This window comes from Ornithorhynchus anatinus, chromosome X3, assembly GCF_004115215.2.
Source record: "Ornithorhynchus anatinus isolate Pmale09 chromosome X3, mOrnAna1.pri.v4, whole genome shotgun sequence".
Classification (NCBI taxonomy): Eukaryota; Metazoa; Chordata; class Mammalia; order Monotremata; family Ornithorhynchidae; genus Ornithorhynchus; species Ornithorhynchus anatinus.
Genome location: NC_041751.1, coordinates 32808016 through 32825099, shown reverse-complemented (window position 1 = coordinate 32825099; position 17084 = coordinate 32808016). Strand labels below are relative to the sequence as shown.

At 54.7% G+C, this 17084-nt stretch overlaps 1 protein-coding gene across 1 annotated transcript; it reads right to left on the bottom strand.

The window, feature by feature from the left end:
* Positions 1–536: 536 nt before the first annotated feature.
* On the bottom strand, positions 537–16418 carry LOC114807601 (vomeronasal type-2 receptor 26-like). Its single transcript, XM_029053796.1, has 11 exons — positions 16328–16418; positions 15922–16028; positions 13906–13983; positions 13263–13315; positions 12913–13003; positions 12638–12684; positions 10635–10926; positions 5783–6580; positions 3604–3825; positions 2560–2683; positions 537–1471 (listed from the first exon to the last, which is right to left on the bottom strand). Exons 1-11 carry the CDS (start codon positions 16416–16418, stop codon positions 576–578), a joined length of 2799 nt encoding a protein of 932 aa, XP_028909629.1. The 3' UTR covers positions 537–575.
* Positions 16419–17084: the final 666 nt, after the last annotated feature.

The window sequence follows — 17084 nt, the reverse complement described above, 5'->3', positions numbered from 1 at the left end:
GCCACTTCTACCGTCGGTTCCTTAGGGAATCGTTTTCTAGTGATCTCTCTCATTTTGATGGAACTTTATATTCTTTTACTGAAGAGGAGAGGGCGGGAAGCTGGGGTGATAAAGGGACATTATCGATAATGTGATGATGAAAACAACAGTAACAATAAGGGTGATATTCGTTAAGCACCGTGATTATAATAATAATACTAATAATAATGACATCTGTTAAGCGCCTCCTATGTAACAAGCACTGTTCTGAGCGCTGGGACGTGGGGATAGAAGTTCATCAGGTTGTCCCACGTGGGGCTCACAGTCTTCATTCCAATTCTACAGATGAGGACACTGAGGCACAGAGAGGTGAAGGGACTTGCCCAAATTCACACAGCTGATAAGTGGCAGAGTCCGGATTAGAACCCATGACTTTTGACCCCCAAGCCCTTGCTCTTTCCACTGAGCCGTGCTGCTGCTCTACCACGTTCCCTGAAGCGATGAGGAGAAATCGACTCTGAGGGCCGGTTGGCCAAGGAAGTTCTAGATTCTTTAGAGGGGTGGGGAAGTGCCCCGAGGGAGAAAACGGTCGAGAGTCACCTGGCTTTGAGCCACTCCCGAGTGTTCCTGTCGGGCCGCAGGAGGATCAGGTAGCACTTGGGGACGAAGATGCAGCCCAGCAGCCCGGCGCTGGAGGCCAGGATGGAGAAGACCTCCACGGCCACCATGGCCTTCCCCTTGCTGCTCTGGTAGGCGGGCAGGAAGGAGATCCAGACGCTGCAGAAGACCAGCATGCTGAACGTGATGAACTTGGCCTCGTTGAAGCTGTCGGGCAGCCTGCGGGCCAGGAAGGCCACGGTGAAGCTGACCAGGGCCAGGAAGCCCAGGTAGCCCAGGACGCAGTAGAAGGCGATCACCGAGCCTTCGTTACACTGGACGACGATGTGCCCGGGCTCGGAGAGCACGTCCAGGTCCGGGAAGGGGGGAGCGGCCCCCAGCCAGGCGGCGCAGATGGCCACCTGGACCAGGGAACAGACGAGGACGATGGAGGCCGACACCCGGGGGCCCATCCACGTGCGGCTGCGGCCCCCCGGAACCGTGGCCTTGAAGGCCACCACCACCGTGACCGTCTTGGCCAGGATGGAGGAGACGGCCACCGCGAAGACCACCCCGAAGGCGGTCTGGCGGAGGAGGCAGCTGACGGGGCCGGGCCGGCCGATGAAAACGCAGGAGCAGAGGAAGCAGAGGGTGAGGGCGATGAGGAGGGTGTAGCTGAGGTGGCGGTTATTGGCCCTGACCACGGGGGTGTCTCGGTGCTTAATGAAGACGCCCAGCACCGCGACGCTGAGAAGAGAGAAGGAGAGGGCGAGGAAGACCAGGGTCATCCCCAGAGGTTCTTCAAAGGTCAGGAAAGTGAAAGCCTTCGGGAGACAGCTATTCCTCTTCCTATTTGCATAGTGGTCTTCGGGGCACTTCACACACGTGCCCATGTCTGCGAGGGGAACAAACGGGGTCTCAGACAGGTTCCAAGCCACACTCGTTCCCCACCCCGAGAACCGCTGCTGAGTGATAACGGCAGAACCTGGCCGTGACTGTGGATTTTGGCTGGGTCCAGGAGCCCCTCCAGGTAAGGCTCTCTCAACCCCAGTTTCCTCCTCATCTTCCCCACCTTCCTGCTTCTGTTCTGCTTTCCCACGGGATTCGTAGTAAACCATGCCCACATTTGGCAGTCAGCAAATCCCGTGAATCTTGCTGGGGTTGTATTGTTCCCGAGTTCGTGCCCTCCTTTCTCTGGGGACACCGACGTCATCCCCGTTCGGCGACTCATCAAACGTCTCCCACCCTTGCCAACCACTTCTGCCGGCCACCCTCACACGCAATAATCACTTACAGTTAATACCACAACACACCCTCATACTCTTCAAAATACATAGGTCTACGTGTACTCCCACATGAACTTTGTTTTTTTGACATCCCGGGCCCATCTGTGCCACACAGATGCAAATTGGCAACCCTGAGGTGTTTCCAGTAACGATGTATGGATCTGAAAGCTGGACAGTGAAAACACAGGACAGAAAGAACGTCCGAGCTTTTGAAATGTGGTGCTGGAGAAGGCTTTTGCGGAGATCACGGATTGCCCGAAAGACACAGGGATGCATCTGGGAGCAAATTAAACCCAAGCCGCCTTTGGCCAAGTGACCCGACTTCGATGAGCATATACTGCACACATAAACAGCAGGACTGATTCTCTGGAGAAGACGCCGAAGCTAGGAAAAGTCCAGGGAAAACGAGGAAGAGGCAGACCGGCAGCTGGATGGATAGAGACCGTAACAACCCTAACGGTAGAACCATTAGAAGGGTTGTGGATTACAGCAGAGGACGGGACGTTCTGGGGAAAGTACAGCCATGGAGTCGCTATGAGTCAGAAGTGACTCGACGGCACTTAATAATAAAAAATCATTGGGTTTCCCTCCTTTGTCTAGATGCCAAGGGTCCCCGGACACAGCCACCTGGAAGGGGCTCCCAGAGGATCGTCCGGAACAGTGCCCGAGAGGGGTTGGACTCAAGGTCAACACTTACTCATCTGACTGCTGATGGCCCCGTCCGGGCACTGGATACAAGTAAAGCAGCATACGGGCTCACCCGACTCTCTTGTTTTTCGCGTTCCGGGCTGACAGTCACCACTGCACACGGAGGTGGGGATCTGAGGATGGAAAGAGAAAGCGGGGAGTGCTGAACACTGCAGGGAAGACGAGGGAATCGGGGGCAATTCCAGGGTCAGGGGAGGAGGGAAGAGGACCCAAGGCACGAAAGAGGAGCGAGCGAGATATTCCTGAACCTCTCTCCCTCTACATAGACAACTGACGGCCGCTCTCCTCACTTTCAGTGCCTTCTTCAATTCACATCTCCTCCAAGCGACCTTCCCGCTTCCCGACTAAATCCCCCTCTCTCTGACACCTAGGCACCTCCACCTGTTGCCGTTGCTATTCGCCAGTCCTCTGCCAGAGATCACTTCTGTGCATCTCCACAAGTCATTCGTTCATTTTAATGCCCATCTTCTCAACGAGATGGTGAGATTCTTGTGCATGTCTTCCAGCTCTATTGCATTCTTTTCTCCCAAGCGCTTAGTACAGTGTTGAGAACGGAGTAAGCGCTCCATAAATATCTCTGATGGATTTAAGCCTTCTCAGATTAAGCCCTCATCTCTAGACTTCCCCGCCCCTCTGCATCGCCTTTACACTCGGTTCTGGGCTCCTGAAGCACCTCCTACTCACCCCAGTCTCACACTTCTTTAGGAATCTCTATATTCGGGTGCAGGATTGATTTGCACGTCCTTATCCTCCTGTGGCCCCTCAGCTCCTTGTGGCCCGGGATCGTGTCTACCTAGGCTACTTTATCTTACTTTCCCCGGTCCCGAGTTCAGCACGCACAATGAGTGCTCAGTAAATAGCTTGGATTGACTGGGAGAAGCAGGAGACAGGGAGCATCACTGACTGGGGGAAGAGGACAGGGCGATGAGGCGGGAAACAAATGCACCTTAAGTCGCTCTCCCTCAAAGCCCTTTGCCCTGACCATCCCTACTGTTCCCTCCCTCCGGCGAAGAGATGTCCCCAGGCTCCTCACCGACGTGTCATCATTGGCCCACACGATGGCCTGTTCATCGATGACGAGGTTTTGGCCGGCAGGAGCCAGAGCGTCAAACTCTCCCACCGTCACTTGACTCTCGATGGGATGAGCCACAAAGTTTTTGATATCGTACTTTGTAGCGGACACCCTCGACTCTCCCCAAACCATCCCGTTCTCATCACCGCCGTTCCCGCCGACGTGGCTCAGGACGGAGTGGACCTGGAAGGACAGAGAGATCCCCGGGGCTCTCCGATGGTCGGGCCCAAGGGACTGGCCGCGACCCCGGGGCGAGAGGGTTGTTGAAGGTTGGGCCTCGGAGCTGGAGGCTGGAGGGAGTGGTTGCTGCATTTCCTCCTCGGGTCGCCTGCCTGCGCCTTTCCGACTCTGAAAATGGACGTAGTGGGGGGGCCGAGGAGGAAAGGGAAACCCTGCCACGAAGCATCTCCCTCTCTAGACACAGACGGGGGATCCAGCCCCGAGGGCTTTCTCACGCCCGGGTAGAGAAGACGAACCTCTTTGGGGACTCGAGGGAAAAGGAAGAGGAGATGAAAAAAGATGGGAACGGGGATTGATTCCGTGACTCTGCTCTACTCTCCGGAATCAGTGGGCAGCGGTGCTCCCGACTGGAAAGAGCGCGGGCCTGGGAATCAGAGGATGTGGGTGCGAATCCCACCGCTCCAGGTTCAGGTCTTGGAACTTCAGTCGCCTCAGTTACCTCATTTGTAAAGTAGAGATGAACGGGGTTTGGCCTATATGGGACAGTGAGGGATTCTACCCGTTAACCCCGTATCTGTTCATTCGATAGCATTTACTGTGCACTGACTGTGTGCAGAGCACTGTACTCTATACTCAGTGCTTGGAAAAGAGAGACAATCGCTGTTCATAACGGGCTCACAGTCTGGCAGGAGGCAGCTAGGCATCAATACAAGGACACAGGAATCGATATGAATCAATAGAATTCTAGATATAAGCATAAATACAGAAGTGCCACGGAGCGGGGAGGGGGGAAGAGGAAAGAGAACAAGTCGTGGGGTAGCGGAAGGGAGGGGGAGCTGAGGACAAGCGGGGAAGATTTTGGTAGATGTGAGGAAGGAGGGCGTTCCAGGCCGCAGGTAGGACGTGGGCCAGGGGTCGATGGCGGGCCAGGCGAGCACAAGGCCCATCGAGAAGGTGAGCGGCAGCGGAGGAGCGGAGTGTGCGGGCTGGGGTGGAGAAGGAGAGAAGGGAGATGAGGTAAGAAGGGGGCAAGGGGATGGACAGCTCTAAAGCCAGTGGTAAGGAACATTTTTGCTTGATACAGAGGCTGATAAGCAACCGCTGGAGATTTTTGAGGAGGGGGGTGACAGGCCCAGGGCATTTCTGCAGAAAGACGATCCGGGCAGCGGAGTGATGTACGGACTGAAATGGGGAGAGGCAGGAGTTCGGGAGTTCAGAGAGGAGGAGGATGCGGTCATCCGCTCGGGGTAGGATGAGGGACTGTAGAAAAGGTAGCGGTTTGGATGGAGAGGAAAGGGCGGATCTTGGCCACGTTGTGAAGGGGAGACGGGCAGGATCTGGGGACAGATTGGATATGGGGATTGAACGAGAGAGCGGAATCCAGGATGACACCAAGGTTACGGGCTCGTGAGACGGGAAGGACGGTCGTGCCGCCCACGGTGACGGGGAAATCGGGGAGAGGACAGGGTTTGGGAGGGAAGATAAGGAGCGCTGTCGTAGATCCGCTACGTTTGAGGTGACGGGAGGACCTCCGAGAAGAGGTGTCTCCAAGGCAGGAAGAGGTGCGAGCATGGAGGGAGGGAGGGATGGTAGTTGAAACTGTGGAAGCGAATGAGTTCTCCAAGCTGGAGAATAGACGGGGGGCAGGTATCGACCTCCAGCGCTTAGTACAGTGTTTGCCACATAGTAAATACTCGAGAATACCATGAAGAGATTACCAGAGATGCCGAACTGTCTACTTTAAGGGAGCTATGGCCTCTCCAGCCCAGTGGACCTCTCACAGGCAAGTGGGATGCACCTATTGACCCTGGAGGGGAAATCCCCAATAGACCGCTAAAGGCCTTGGCGTTGGGGGATTTGGGTCAGACGAGCCTCCGTTCAGAGACCACGGGTGGCCGCACCTCCACGGGAGATAAGGGAGGGGCCTTTTTTCAACCGAAAAGTGCGGGGGGGGGGTTACCCGCCACGGGGGAGGCGCCCCGCCGCGTCCAGCATCCACCGCTCCCTCCTCCGAGCTGAGGACCTCGTGGAGCCCGCGGGCCACGGCGTACACGGCTCTGTACACCAGCTGACTCTCATCACTCAGATGCACGTCGAAGATGTGTCGGGGCCATTGCTCCAAGGTGACGTTCTCTGAGCATATCGGATTCGTCTTCTGCTCCTCAAAGTCGAAACAAATTTCTTTTATCTTCCAAAACAGTTCCAGGAAGAAGTCATCGGGATAGTGAGACGGATTGACCTTGCGGAGAAAGTCCTTGAAACTGGGAATCTCTTTCTTGTGCGGGGAAAATGACAGGGCCCCGTGGAGGATGCTTAGATCGGATTTGGGAGTGTAGCTCAAGGAGAAATCCCAGGTAGAAGTGATAATCCAGACCTTGGGTGCCATTCGGCTTTCAGTCATTACATAGGCAAAACTAGTCATACAGTCGGTATCCCCCGACAGAGTAACGACGTTAGCCGTTGAGTCCTGAATACGGAAAAACACCTTCTTAAAGGCATAACTCATATTATCGCTTTGGGGAACTTTGTTTTCGAAGGCCTGACAGATCTCATTCCGCGCCATCTCCCTCCGCATCTCTCTGAGGAATTCCTCCCCCTTCATGTTGTCCGTAACCACCAGCCCCACCCAGGTCCAGTTAAAGTGCACCAGGAGGCGGACGATGACCAGGGGCTGGCTGAGGTCCTTGGGCGCTATCTGATGGAGGGTGGGAAACCGGGCCTTGTCTTCCAGGGTGGCGTCAAACGGGCCGTAGACGATCTAAAGGGAGAGGGAGTTGGTGGTCAGTTTCCCTGTGAGTGGAGTTCCCTCCGGGGAGGGGGCATTTTGGACCCGAATAACTCCAGGGCCACCTCTGTCCCCGACCCCGGACAGCCTTAACCGGACTCTTAACCCCCGCACACGGCGGCGCAGCCCGCTGGCCTTTCCAGAACCAGAGCGGCCTTAGCAGCCGCTCTCGGTAAATGTCCAGGGACTGACACCACTGAGAGGGCTGCTCCAGTCCCTCCAAACCGCCCTGCTTGTCCCAGCCCCGCGGGCTGGGTTCCTTTCCAGCAGTAGGAGAAGGAAGAGGCCTAAGAAGCCGAAAGGGGGAACAGAAGAGGACAAGGAGCGAGGGCAAGAAGAAGAAGTCGACTGAGAAGAAGAGGAGGAGGAGCGGGAGGAGAACGGGGGTGGGGAAGAACGTCGGAGAAGAAAGAATCAATCAGTGAAGGAGAACAAAAACGGCCATGGAAGGAGGGGCGGGATAAGCCACTTTCTATCAGCTGAATGAGGTAACTGATATTAGCGGGTATGCTAACTGTGTTCATATAAGCGCTTAATACAGCGCCTGGCACATCGTATGAGCTTAATTAACGCCAACGTTATTATTATAAGGATGGGGAGACACATTTTTTGTTTCTCCACTTCATTTTCGCGCCCACCCCTTCCTCTTCACGCAGTCATTGTCCGGGCTTACGTTTTTGTCCCGCAATTTGAGGCTACTGGATTAGCCTCTTCACTGGTCTCCCATCTCCTGGCCTCTCCTCTCTTCAGTTTCTACTCCGCTCTGGTGCTCAGAACACTATCCAAAAGGTTACCAGACACGAATATCCCCACGACTCCTGAATGAGAAGGATGGTATCTGTGAAGCACTTACCGTGTGCCAAGCACCGTTCTAAGTGCTGGGGTAGATACAGAGTTGTCAGGTTGACCCACGTGGGGCTCACGGTTTTCATCCCCATTTCCCAGATGAGGTAACGGAGGCCCAGAGAAGTGAAGTCAGTTGCCCAGTCACACGGCCGAAAAGTGGCGGGGCTGGGATTGGAACCCCCGACCTCTGACTCCCAAACCCGGGCTCTTGCCACTAAGCCACGCTGCTTCCTCAACCTCCAAGAGCTAACCATCTCACCCCACATCAGAGAGAAGCTCCTGACCAGTGACTTCAACATCCTCCACCCTCTTTGTCCCTTTCCCGTGTCTTCACCTGAGACTCCCCTACTCACTCCCTCTTACTTCGCCCCTCCTACACGCACCTTCTCTCTGGACCTCACTCTTGACTCTCCCACTTCCACTGCCTTGCTCGAGCCCTTTCTCCTCGCTTCCCTCCGCCTCGGAACCACCAGATCGCAGCTCTCCCCATCCACAGATCCTCTCCCCTCCTAATTCCCACCTCTTTCCAGAAGCCTCCTGACCTCACACCAACCCTAGCGCTTTTCCATTTCTACTCATCCTCACGGCTGAAGTAGAGATCTGTGTGCCATTGCCTGACCGATCAGCCATTCATTCCCGACACAGTCACGTTGTTACCTTCTTCTATCTTAATTCTTCCGTTACCTGTTCACATAGCTCCCTGTGGACAGGTATTAGTCCGTCTCCTGTTATGTCGAACTCTCCCAAGTTCTCTGTCCAGTGGTTTGTACACAGCAAATAACCAATAAATACGTTTGAAGGAAATATTTCCAAGTCACCTATGTCTACCTGTCTTCCCCGCGAGATTTGTAAAGCTTCTGAGAGTGGGGACTGTGTCACCTGCTTCTCGGGCGCTCTTCGAGGTGCTCATTACAGTTATCGGAACTGATCAATTTAGCGATTAATTGCCTGGCTGAAAGACCGAGACACAGATGGAGACTGAGGGGAAGAGAGAGAGAGAGAGAGAGAGAGATGAAGAGAGACAAGAGCGAGAGCCAGATCCCGGAAGGGAGAGGCACAGTGAATGCAGCAATACACGTTTTAAGAGCTTGGAAAACACAAAACCAAGACATGACATATCCTCTGTCCAAAAGGAGTTTGTATTCCAACAGGGAGACCGATGACTACTAATTTACAAAATAACAAAATCGATAATTAAAATAAATCAACGAATAAAAATATGTGCTAGAAAATCATAGGTTCCATTGAATAAACGCACATTCACAATTCTTGAAGATTCATAGAAATGACTATGTCCCTTGGCTGATGATTTTCTCTGACCTGGGGTGCTGGAAGTTAATCGGGGAAGAATTGTTGGAAGAAGTGGGATTTCAGAGAGCTTTGAAAGGGGATGAGCTCTGATATGTTGGAATTGGGGAGACAGGGCTTTTAGGGCCGGGGGAGCAGCGAGTGTGGGGGACAGAGGTGGAAGCCTGGAGGGCGGGGTACGGCCCGAGGGTCACCTAGGGCAAAACGAAGGGACAGGGTTGGGACCCAGCGGGGAGAAAGGCAGATATGCAAGGTGAAGAAGAGATGGGGAGAGAGCCCCGAAGCCCATCGTGAGGAGATTTTTCTAAATACCTTGTAACACGGGAAGCCAGTGGAGGATATTGGGGAGAGGAGAGAAGCGGGCTGAGAGATGATTGAAGAAGATCATCCGGGTTGCAGTGGGGAGTCTAGATTGGAGGGGGGCGAGGGGGTGGGGTTAGGGAGGGGAAGAGGCTGGAGACAGAAAGATCCGGGAGGAATCCGCGACACTCGGCCGGCCACAATAGGACCGGACCTTACCCGAACGTGATAGTGGTTTGCGTGGAGAGGAAGCGACAGATCTATCTGTTCTTTCTTCCCTCTTGGCTTTCCAACCCCCGCTGACTTGCTCACGCCCTTCCGCCCAGCTTCCCTATTAAGACGGTATTTATTCCTTCAATCGGATTCACTGAGCGTTTACCTTGTGCAAAGCACCGTATATAGGAAAGACGCAGGATTTTGCAATCGACAGATGGAGAGAGATGAAGGACTCTGTGTGTGTGTGTGTGTGTGTGTGTGTGTGTGTGGTGGGGTTGGGGGCGATGCCAAGGATGCGGGACGGGGAGGGTGAGGGTATATCGACGGAGAGAGGACCAAGAAGAGTACCAATTTAAGCCAGTACCAATTACGGCCTTGGCTACAGTCTCTCCATTGCTTGTGCCAAGACACCGGGAGGCCAGATGTCGATCGAGGGAGACTGGCCGAATCCATGCCAAGGAAATAGTCCCCGAGGGCAGGAGAAGCAAACTCCAGGGGCTCTGGGGCGTCCTTAGAAAAGTTTGGGCCCGAGATCACAGGAGCTTCGTAAGGATCCCGGTGTGGAGCTCGGAGGACACGGAGTCAGAGGGCAGGGTCCGGGAATGCGAGCGGGCCCACGTCAAAGGGAAGACAGGGAAGAGAAATTGCTATGTTCCGGGGTGCGGGCCGGGGAAAGCGAGTGGTGAAGGAGTTCGGTGGCTTGCCCGGCCTGAGTTGGGGCTGTTGGGTGGGCATGGGTTGAGTAGAGGGGGACATCTGCCCACGAGGAAATGCCCGGAATGGTAGGTCTGCACTTTCCTGAGTTATGCAAGTAGTTGCCAGGCAAATCCATTCATTCATTTATTCGTTCAATCCCATTTACTGAGCTCTCACTGCGTGTAAAGCACTTCGCCAAGCGTTTGGGAGAGCACTGTCTAACTATAAAGAGATACATTCCTTGCCCACAACGAACTTAGAGTCTCCAGCTGGAGACAACTATTACAATACATGGGTAAATTACAGATATGTAACATAAGTACTGTGGGCCTAGTTGGGCGCGGTGGGGAGTGGGAGGTGGGGGGAGTGGGGGCGTAATGGGAGACGGCTATGGGGCTGAGGGATTTTAGCTGTCTATCAAATTCCAGCATCGGGGTTTCAACCCCCCTGGGCGGGAAGCCCTTTACGGCTGCCCAACTCTCCTAATTTAGCCCAGACGGGAGATCCAGGGCCTGAACTACATTAGTCTGGGTGCAAACGAAATTGGGCTGAGAACAAGCAGGAATGAGCCAGGCTCTCTGAGCCCCAGGCGCCATCCCTAAGCGGACGTAGTGTCTGATGCCTAGAGCTGGGAGGGGACAAGGAGCTCGAGGTCTCTTACCTGGGGGCACCTGTAGAGACCCAGCAGGTCCGCGACCACGGCGGAGAGTGGGGCGGTGAGTCCTCCGATGACCGCCACTAGTTTGCCCGGCCCCCCGCAGTTGAAGTTGGGGACGGCCTCCCCTCCTTCGGACAGCAGCATCAGCGAGTTCTCCATGGCTGTCGTTTCCCTGAAGTTATTATCGAAGAGTTGGAACCCCAGGGAGACATTGGGCAGGAGGGTGAGATTCCTGTTGATCTCCTCCACGGCGAACACCAGGGCCAGGACGTTCTGGTAGTACTGGCGCAAGGGCCTGCGGAAATATGGGAAGGGGGAGAACCCTCAGCTGATGAGCCACTGGGGCTACAGGCCGGATTGGATGCAGGTCCGAGGAGGAGCAGGGAGAAAGTTTGAGGTCTGGGGAGGGACTCCGTGGGCACAGTCACAAAAGTGGAGACTCCTGTTCTCTCCCATTCGTTCATTCATTCATTCATTCAATAGTATTTATTGAGCGCTTACTATGCGCAGAGCACTCTACCAAGCGCTTGGAATGTACAAGTCGGCAAGAGATAGAGACAGTCCCTGCCCTTTGACGGGCTTTTACGGTCTAATCGGGGGAGACAGACAGACATGAACAATGGCAAGAAATCTCATCAACATCTCATAAAAACAATGACAAATAAATAGAATCAGGGTGATGTACATCTCATTAAACAAAATAAACAAAATAAATAGGGTGATGAAGCGGACGAGCACAGTGCTGAGGAGGTGGGACGGGAGAGGGGGAGGAGGAGAGGGAAAGCGGGGAGAAGAGGGTTTAGCTGCGGAGAGGGGGGGGGGGGGTAGAGGGAGCAGAGGGAAAAGGGGGGAGCTCAGTCTGGGAAGGCCTCTCGGAGGAGGTGAGTTTTAAGTAGGGCTTTAAAGAGGGGAAGAGAATTAGATTGACGGAGGGGAGGAGGGAGGGCGTTCCGGGACCGCGGAAGGACGCGGCCCGGGGCTCGACGGCGGGATAGGCGCGACCGAGGGACGGTGAGGAGGCGGGCGGCGGAGGAGCGGAGCTTGCGGGGTGGGCGGTAGAAAGAGAGAAGGGAGGAGAGGTAGGAAGGGGCAAGGTGACGGAGAGCCTCGAAGCCTAGAGTGAGGAGTTTTTGTTTGGAGCGGAGGTCGATAGGCAACCACCGGAGTCGTTTAAGAAGGGGAGTGACAGGCCCGGAGCGTTTCTGCGGGAAGATGAGCCGGGCGGCGGAGTGAAGAATAGACCGGAGCGGGGCGAGAGAGGAGGAAGGGAGGTCAGAGAGAAGGCCGACACGGTAGTCTAGCCGGGATATAACGAGAGCCCCTAATAGTAAGGTAGCCGTCTGGGTGGAGAGGAAAGGGCGGATCTTGGCGATATTGTAAAGGTGAGACCGGCAGGTCTCGGTAACGGATCGGATGTGTGGGGTGAACGAGAGAGACGAGTCAAAGACGAGACTCCCAGAACTGTCACTCTGCTCCTTTCCTGGGTGCCGAGACTATCCGGGCAGACAGAGGACAGGAGCGCACGGGGGAAACTCCGAAAATATTGCCAGAATGCCGGGATTCCTAGCACCGGGGAGACATCGTCTCCAAGACCATTCGAGACCCTCGACGTCCCCGCATCAGAATCACTAATAACAAGGGCATCACAGTCAGTAGTATACCTGAAAAGTGTCACCGATACCGAAACCAGTTTTTTTTTTCAAAACGCTGTACCGCGGAGGAGAAACCTGTACTTAGGAACCTGCCCAAATCATCTCCCCCGACGCCCATCTCCAAAACCCGGTCACCTACACAGGACAAGCCGCCTCTGCTCCGTGAGCTCATTGTAGATTGCGAACGGTTCTCCCAACTCCGCTGTACTGTGTTCTAAGCGCTTAGTACAGGGCTCTGCACACAGTAAGGTTTCGAGAAATACGATCGATTGACCGATAGGACCATTCCTCCTTCCTTCCACCGGCATTTCTATGATCATCAGAATTACTACCGTGCGATTAAAGTAATCTCACCTCGAATCCATCTCATCCACAAAAGGGTCATTCCTCAAGAGACTATCCTGAAGAAAAAGTTTCTTTTCCAGTCCATGGAAAAGAAACCCCCGATCACCAAGTCTCCCGCTTTGGAGTACCTCACTGGGAAGTTTTTCCGCAAGGAGCAGGGAGCTTGTCCCATCCGGCCCTCACAGCCGGGAAGCTGGAAGAGCAGCGGCAGGAAAAATAGCAGCAGAAGCATCGGGGCGGCAACGGCCCAAAGCCCGGGCCGAATCTCCCAGGCTCTGCCGCACCGAAAAAGCGGGCGGGAGCTCAGAGGGTGAAGGCTCAGCCACGGCTGTGGGAAGCAGGGACGAGTCCTCGAAGAGCAGCCCGACCTCCCACCTGGGGACGGAGAAGAGAGGAAGAGCCGGGACCGTGATCAGCCCCGGCCCAGCTCTAAGGGAAACGGAGGGCCTTTATAAGGGTTCGGTCGACAGGTGATGTAAGAGGGGCAGGTGGGGACAGATGACTCCCTCTCTTTGTTCTGGATGATGGACGGGACCCTTCCTAGTGATCTCACCTCCCTCCAACTCCCCCCAACCCGCCCCCCCCCCCCACCGGGCCAGAGCTATTCCGGGCCGTGGGGTCTCCGGGGGCGGACCTTTCCAGGAGCTCCACACCTGTGGCCCCGTGTCTATTCCCCACGCCCTGCCCCTGATTCCGGGGAAGTCAGGAGACGGGGGTTGAGCCAGAGAATGAGCAGGGGAGCCCGGCCTCCTGCACAAACAAGCCAGATCCCCCCGGTGTCTCCGATGTGGCCCGTTGTTGCATCAGACTTTACCAAGCGGGGAAATGCGAAAGGGTCAGAAAGTCACAGTGATCTGGGCTGGAGGTCAGGAGGTCCCAGCCTGAAAGGTGTGTCCGCCAGTTCCAGGGAAAGCAAAACACCCACAGGCTTCGTGAGGCAGCCTCTGTCCCAGAGTGGGGGGTGCGAACTCCCCCCACGTCGGTAGCACAGAGCAGCAGAGTGGCCTGGTGGATAGGGCTTGGGCCCGGGAGTCAGAAGGACTTGGGCTTTAATCCCGGCTCCACCACTTGTCTGCTGTGGGCCCCTGGGGGAGTCACTCAGCTCCTCTGCCTCAGTTTCCTCATCTGCAAAATGGGGGTCAACACTGTGAGTCCTATGGGGGACAGGGACAGTACCCAACAATGTTATCGTCTTTCTACCCCACTGCTTGGAACGGTGCCTGGCACATAGGAAGCCCTTCACAAATGCCACACATTATTACGATTATTATCAGTACCGTTAGCAATGTCAGAGCGTCCTGGGCGCGAGACGAAGGGCGGATGGACGGGTTGGAGGCAGAGCTGACTGTCGGTCCCTGACAAAGAGAGACCAGAAGGGAGGGGACGAGTCTCCCCCAGCACCGCTCCCCCACTGTCCTCCAGAGGGGCATCCTCCAGCGACCCCCGGGGCCGGGGCAGCCGAGCACAGCGTGCAGGGGAGAGCTGAAGCCAGGACTGGGGGAGTGGCACATGATGGGGGCTAATCAGGACCCTCCTTCCCTGGCCTGTTCCTTTACTTAGACTTCGGCCTTTCGTCTCCACTGTCTCTCCGCCACTGCCCACGCGTAGACACAGCCACGCTGGAATCGCCAAGGTGGTGTCCATCTCGGGGCCGGACTCCGTCCTCCCGCGGTCAGGGAGGGCCCGGGAAAGCACCGCGGACGGCCCAGCCTAGTTCACTGAGGACCAGCACCGCGGGCAGTGCTCAGACCAGGCGTCCCCGGGGCCCTGCGGGGAGCCCCTCACCCTCCCCTCCCTCTGAAGGTCTGCCCCAAAAGACCCCCGTTTTGTAGAGATCCCGAGTTCCCCCTTTCCTCTATATTCCTCTGCGCCTCAGTCAGTCTTCCACCTCCTCTGCCCCACCGCCCTCGGCCTACTGTCCCCAGAGAGATGTGCCTTCTGACAGGCAAAGTGTCTCCCGTCCATCTTCTCAGAGAGAGAGAGAGGGAGAAACGAGACATAAATATACAACGGACAGAGATAGAGAGACTGTGGTAAACTCGAGAGAGATGACGTTCAGGAGCAGAAAGACTGGAGGCAGAAACGAATGAAGCAGAGAGATGCGGGGCTGATCTAGACAGGGACAGATACCAAACGGCGAGTAATTCATTGGAGGGACAATGATACAGATGTGAGCAAGTTACGGAGATATAACGGCGTGAGAGGCGGAGAGACAGAATGGTGAGAAATGGAAATCCAAAGTGGAGAGCTGTTGAAAGAGAGAAAGGGCTTGAGGTGAACTCGAAAAGAATAAAACGGAGAAACAGAGGTAGAGAGATATGGCAACTGAATTAAACGGGAGACGGCTATGGAATGGTGAGAGAGGGAGAGAATGAAGAAAACGAAGAGGTGTGAAAAACTGAGCGTCAAAAGTAGGCAATCGGAGGACATTAAGGCACTAGAGAGAGAGAGACGGAGTGAGAGTCCGAGAGACAGCATGGCGCGGTGGAAAGAACACGGGCCCGGGAGTCGGAAGGTCATGTTTTCTAATCGCAGCTCCTCCACTTGTCTGCTACGTGAGCCTGGCCAATTCGTTGCACTTTTCTGTGCTTCAATTACTTCATCTGAAAAAGGAGGAAGAAGACTGTGAGTCCCACGTGGAACGGTGACTGTGTCCAACCCGATGGGCTCGTTTCCGCCCAGGCGCTTGTTACAGTGCCTGGCAAGTAGTAAGCGCTTAACAGAATACCATGATTGTTATTATTCTTATTAGGAATAAGGAATAATGAGAGAAGGAGAGCCAGCCAGGGGCGTTGAGCGAGAACTAAATAAAGGAGGAAAAAAGGAAATGGCAATACAGAGACAAGGTGAAGAAATGAATGAGAGTTAGAGAGGCAAGAGAGAGGGGAAGAGCTCAAAGAAGATAGAAAGAAGTAGAAAGGCAGAGAATGATGCTAGGTAAAGATCAGGAGAGAAAGAGAGAGAGAGGGACAAGCTGGAAATGGAGAAGCAAAGAGGCAGCAAGACGGGACGAAACGAGCGATTAAAATGCACCAGACAGAAAGAGAAAGAAAAACCCATTGGTTTCCTACCCTGAGGAAGGGGACTGGAGAGTGTGGTCTGTGGACACAGAGTGGGGACTCTTCCACGGAGAGAGACCGGCCACCTAGGCTTCTCTACTCAGTGCTTTCAGTCCAGAAAGGAGCGAGAGGGAGGGGAAAGATCCGATGTGAAGGCCACCCTCCACCACTCCACCCCTCCACCTCCGCCCCTTAACCTCCCCCCAACTCCCCATGACCCAATTTAAAACTCACACTCCGCCTCAACCCATCTCGTAGAAGCTGAGCATAGAAGAAATGACACAGGCGGAGTAGATGTCGCGAAGCAGGTGTGGTTGAGTTCGGTTTTGCCACCTTGTGCCCTGACACAAGGGCTCGGGCGAAGAGGTGACTAATTGCCCTTTCATGACATTAGATCTCGGCCACTTCCTTACTCGGGACCTGGGGAAAAGTTCTCCGGCAGTGTCCAGGACCTTCCAAATACTGGTTTGGGTTATTTTCTCCAGCCGTTGGCCCAGCTACGGTTCCAACAGTGAAAGCCCGAGAGACTTAGGTACATCTACGATCTCCGACCCAGCCCTCCATCCATTTGGCCCATTTCCACGCTGGAAGAGGACAGGCCAGAAGAAGCGAAGCGACCTGGGGCAGCGTGTCGGGTTACCGGGAGCGCAAACATTATCGGGGTCGTAGTTTGGAAGCGCCATCCTGACGATGATCGCGTGGATTTCTCTCTTCTGACCGATGGCCCCCATTATCGACCTGTGCCTACCAAGGCGGAGTCAGAACGTCTCTGAGAGGAGCCACCCGGGCTTGGGAGACACGAGATTGATCCTTCCATCCTGGCCCCGGAACCTGCATCACTTTCCAGAGAGGCTTTGAACCTCCAGCTGCACCCGGGGAAGGATTAAGGAATGTTTTTTCCCACTAGTACTATGATTTGCAGGGCAGTTACTGCATCTCCCTGCAGGAACCTGATGCCTCTGAAAGTGTGACGCTTGGACGGGCCACTTCTACCGTCGGTTCCTTAGGGAATCGTTTTCTAGTGATCTCTCTCATTTTGATGGAACTTTATATTCTTTTACTGAAGAGGAGAGGGCGGGAAGCTGGGGTGATAAAGGGACATTATCGATAATGTGATGATGAAAACAACAGTAACAATAAGGGTGATATTCGTTAAGCACCGTGATTATAATAATAATACTAATAATAATGACATCTGTTAAGCGCCTCCTATGTAACAAGCACTGTTCTAAGAGCTGGGACGTGGGGATAGAAGTTCATCAGGTTGTCCCACGTGGGGCTCACAGTCTTCATTCCAATTCTACAGATGAGGACACTGAGGCACAGAGAGGTGAAGTGACTTGCCCAAATTCACACAGCTGATAAGTGGCAGAGTCCGGATTAGAACCCATGACTTT

Bases quoted from the DNA above. Each gene is read 5' to 3' on its own strand.
- LOC114807601 (XM_029053796.1), bottom strand. From the start codon at position 16,418: ATGGGGGCCATCGGTCAGAAGAGAGAAATCCACGCGATCATCGTCAGG. The intron at 13,984-15,921 runs GTGAGTTTTAAA...TCTCTTTGTCAG, and splicing joins GAGATGGGTTGAGGCGGAGT to GGACCGACAGTCAGCTCTGC. The intron at 3,826-5,782 runs GTAACCCCCCCC...CTGTCCTTCCAG, and splicing joins GGGCGCCTCCCCCGTGGCGG to GTCCACTCCGTCCTGAGCCA.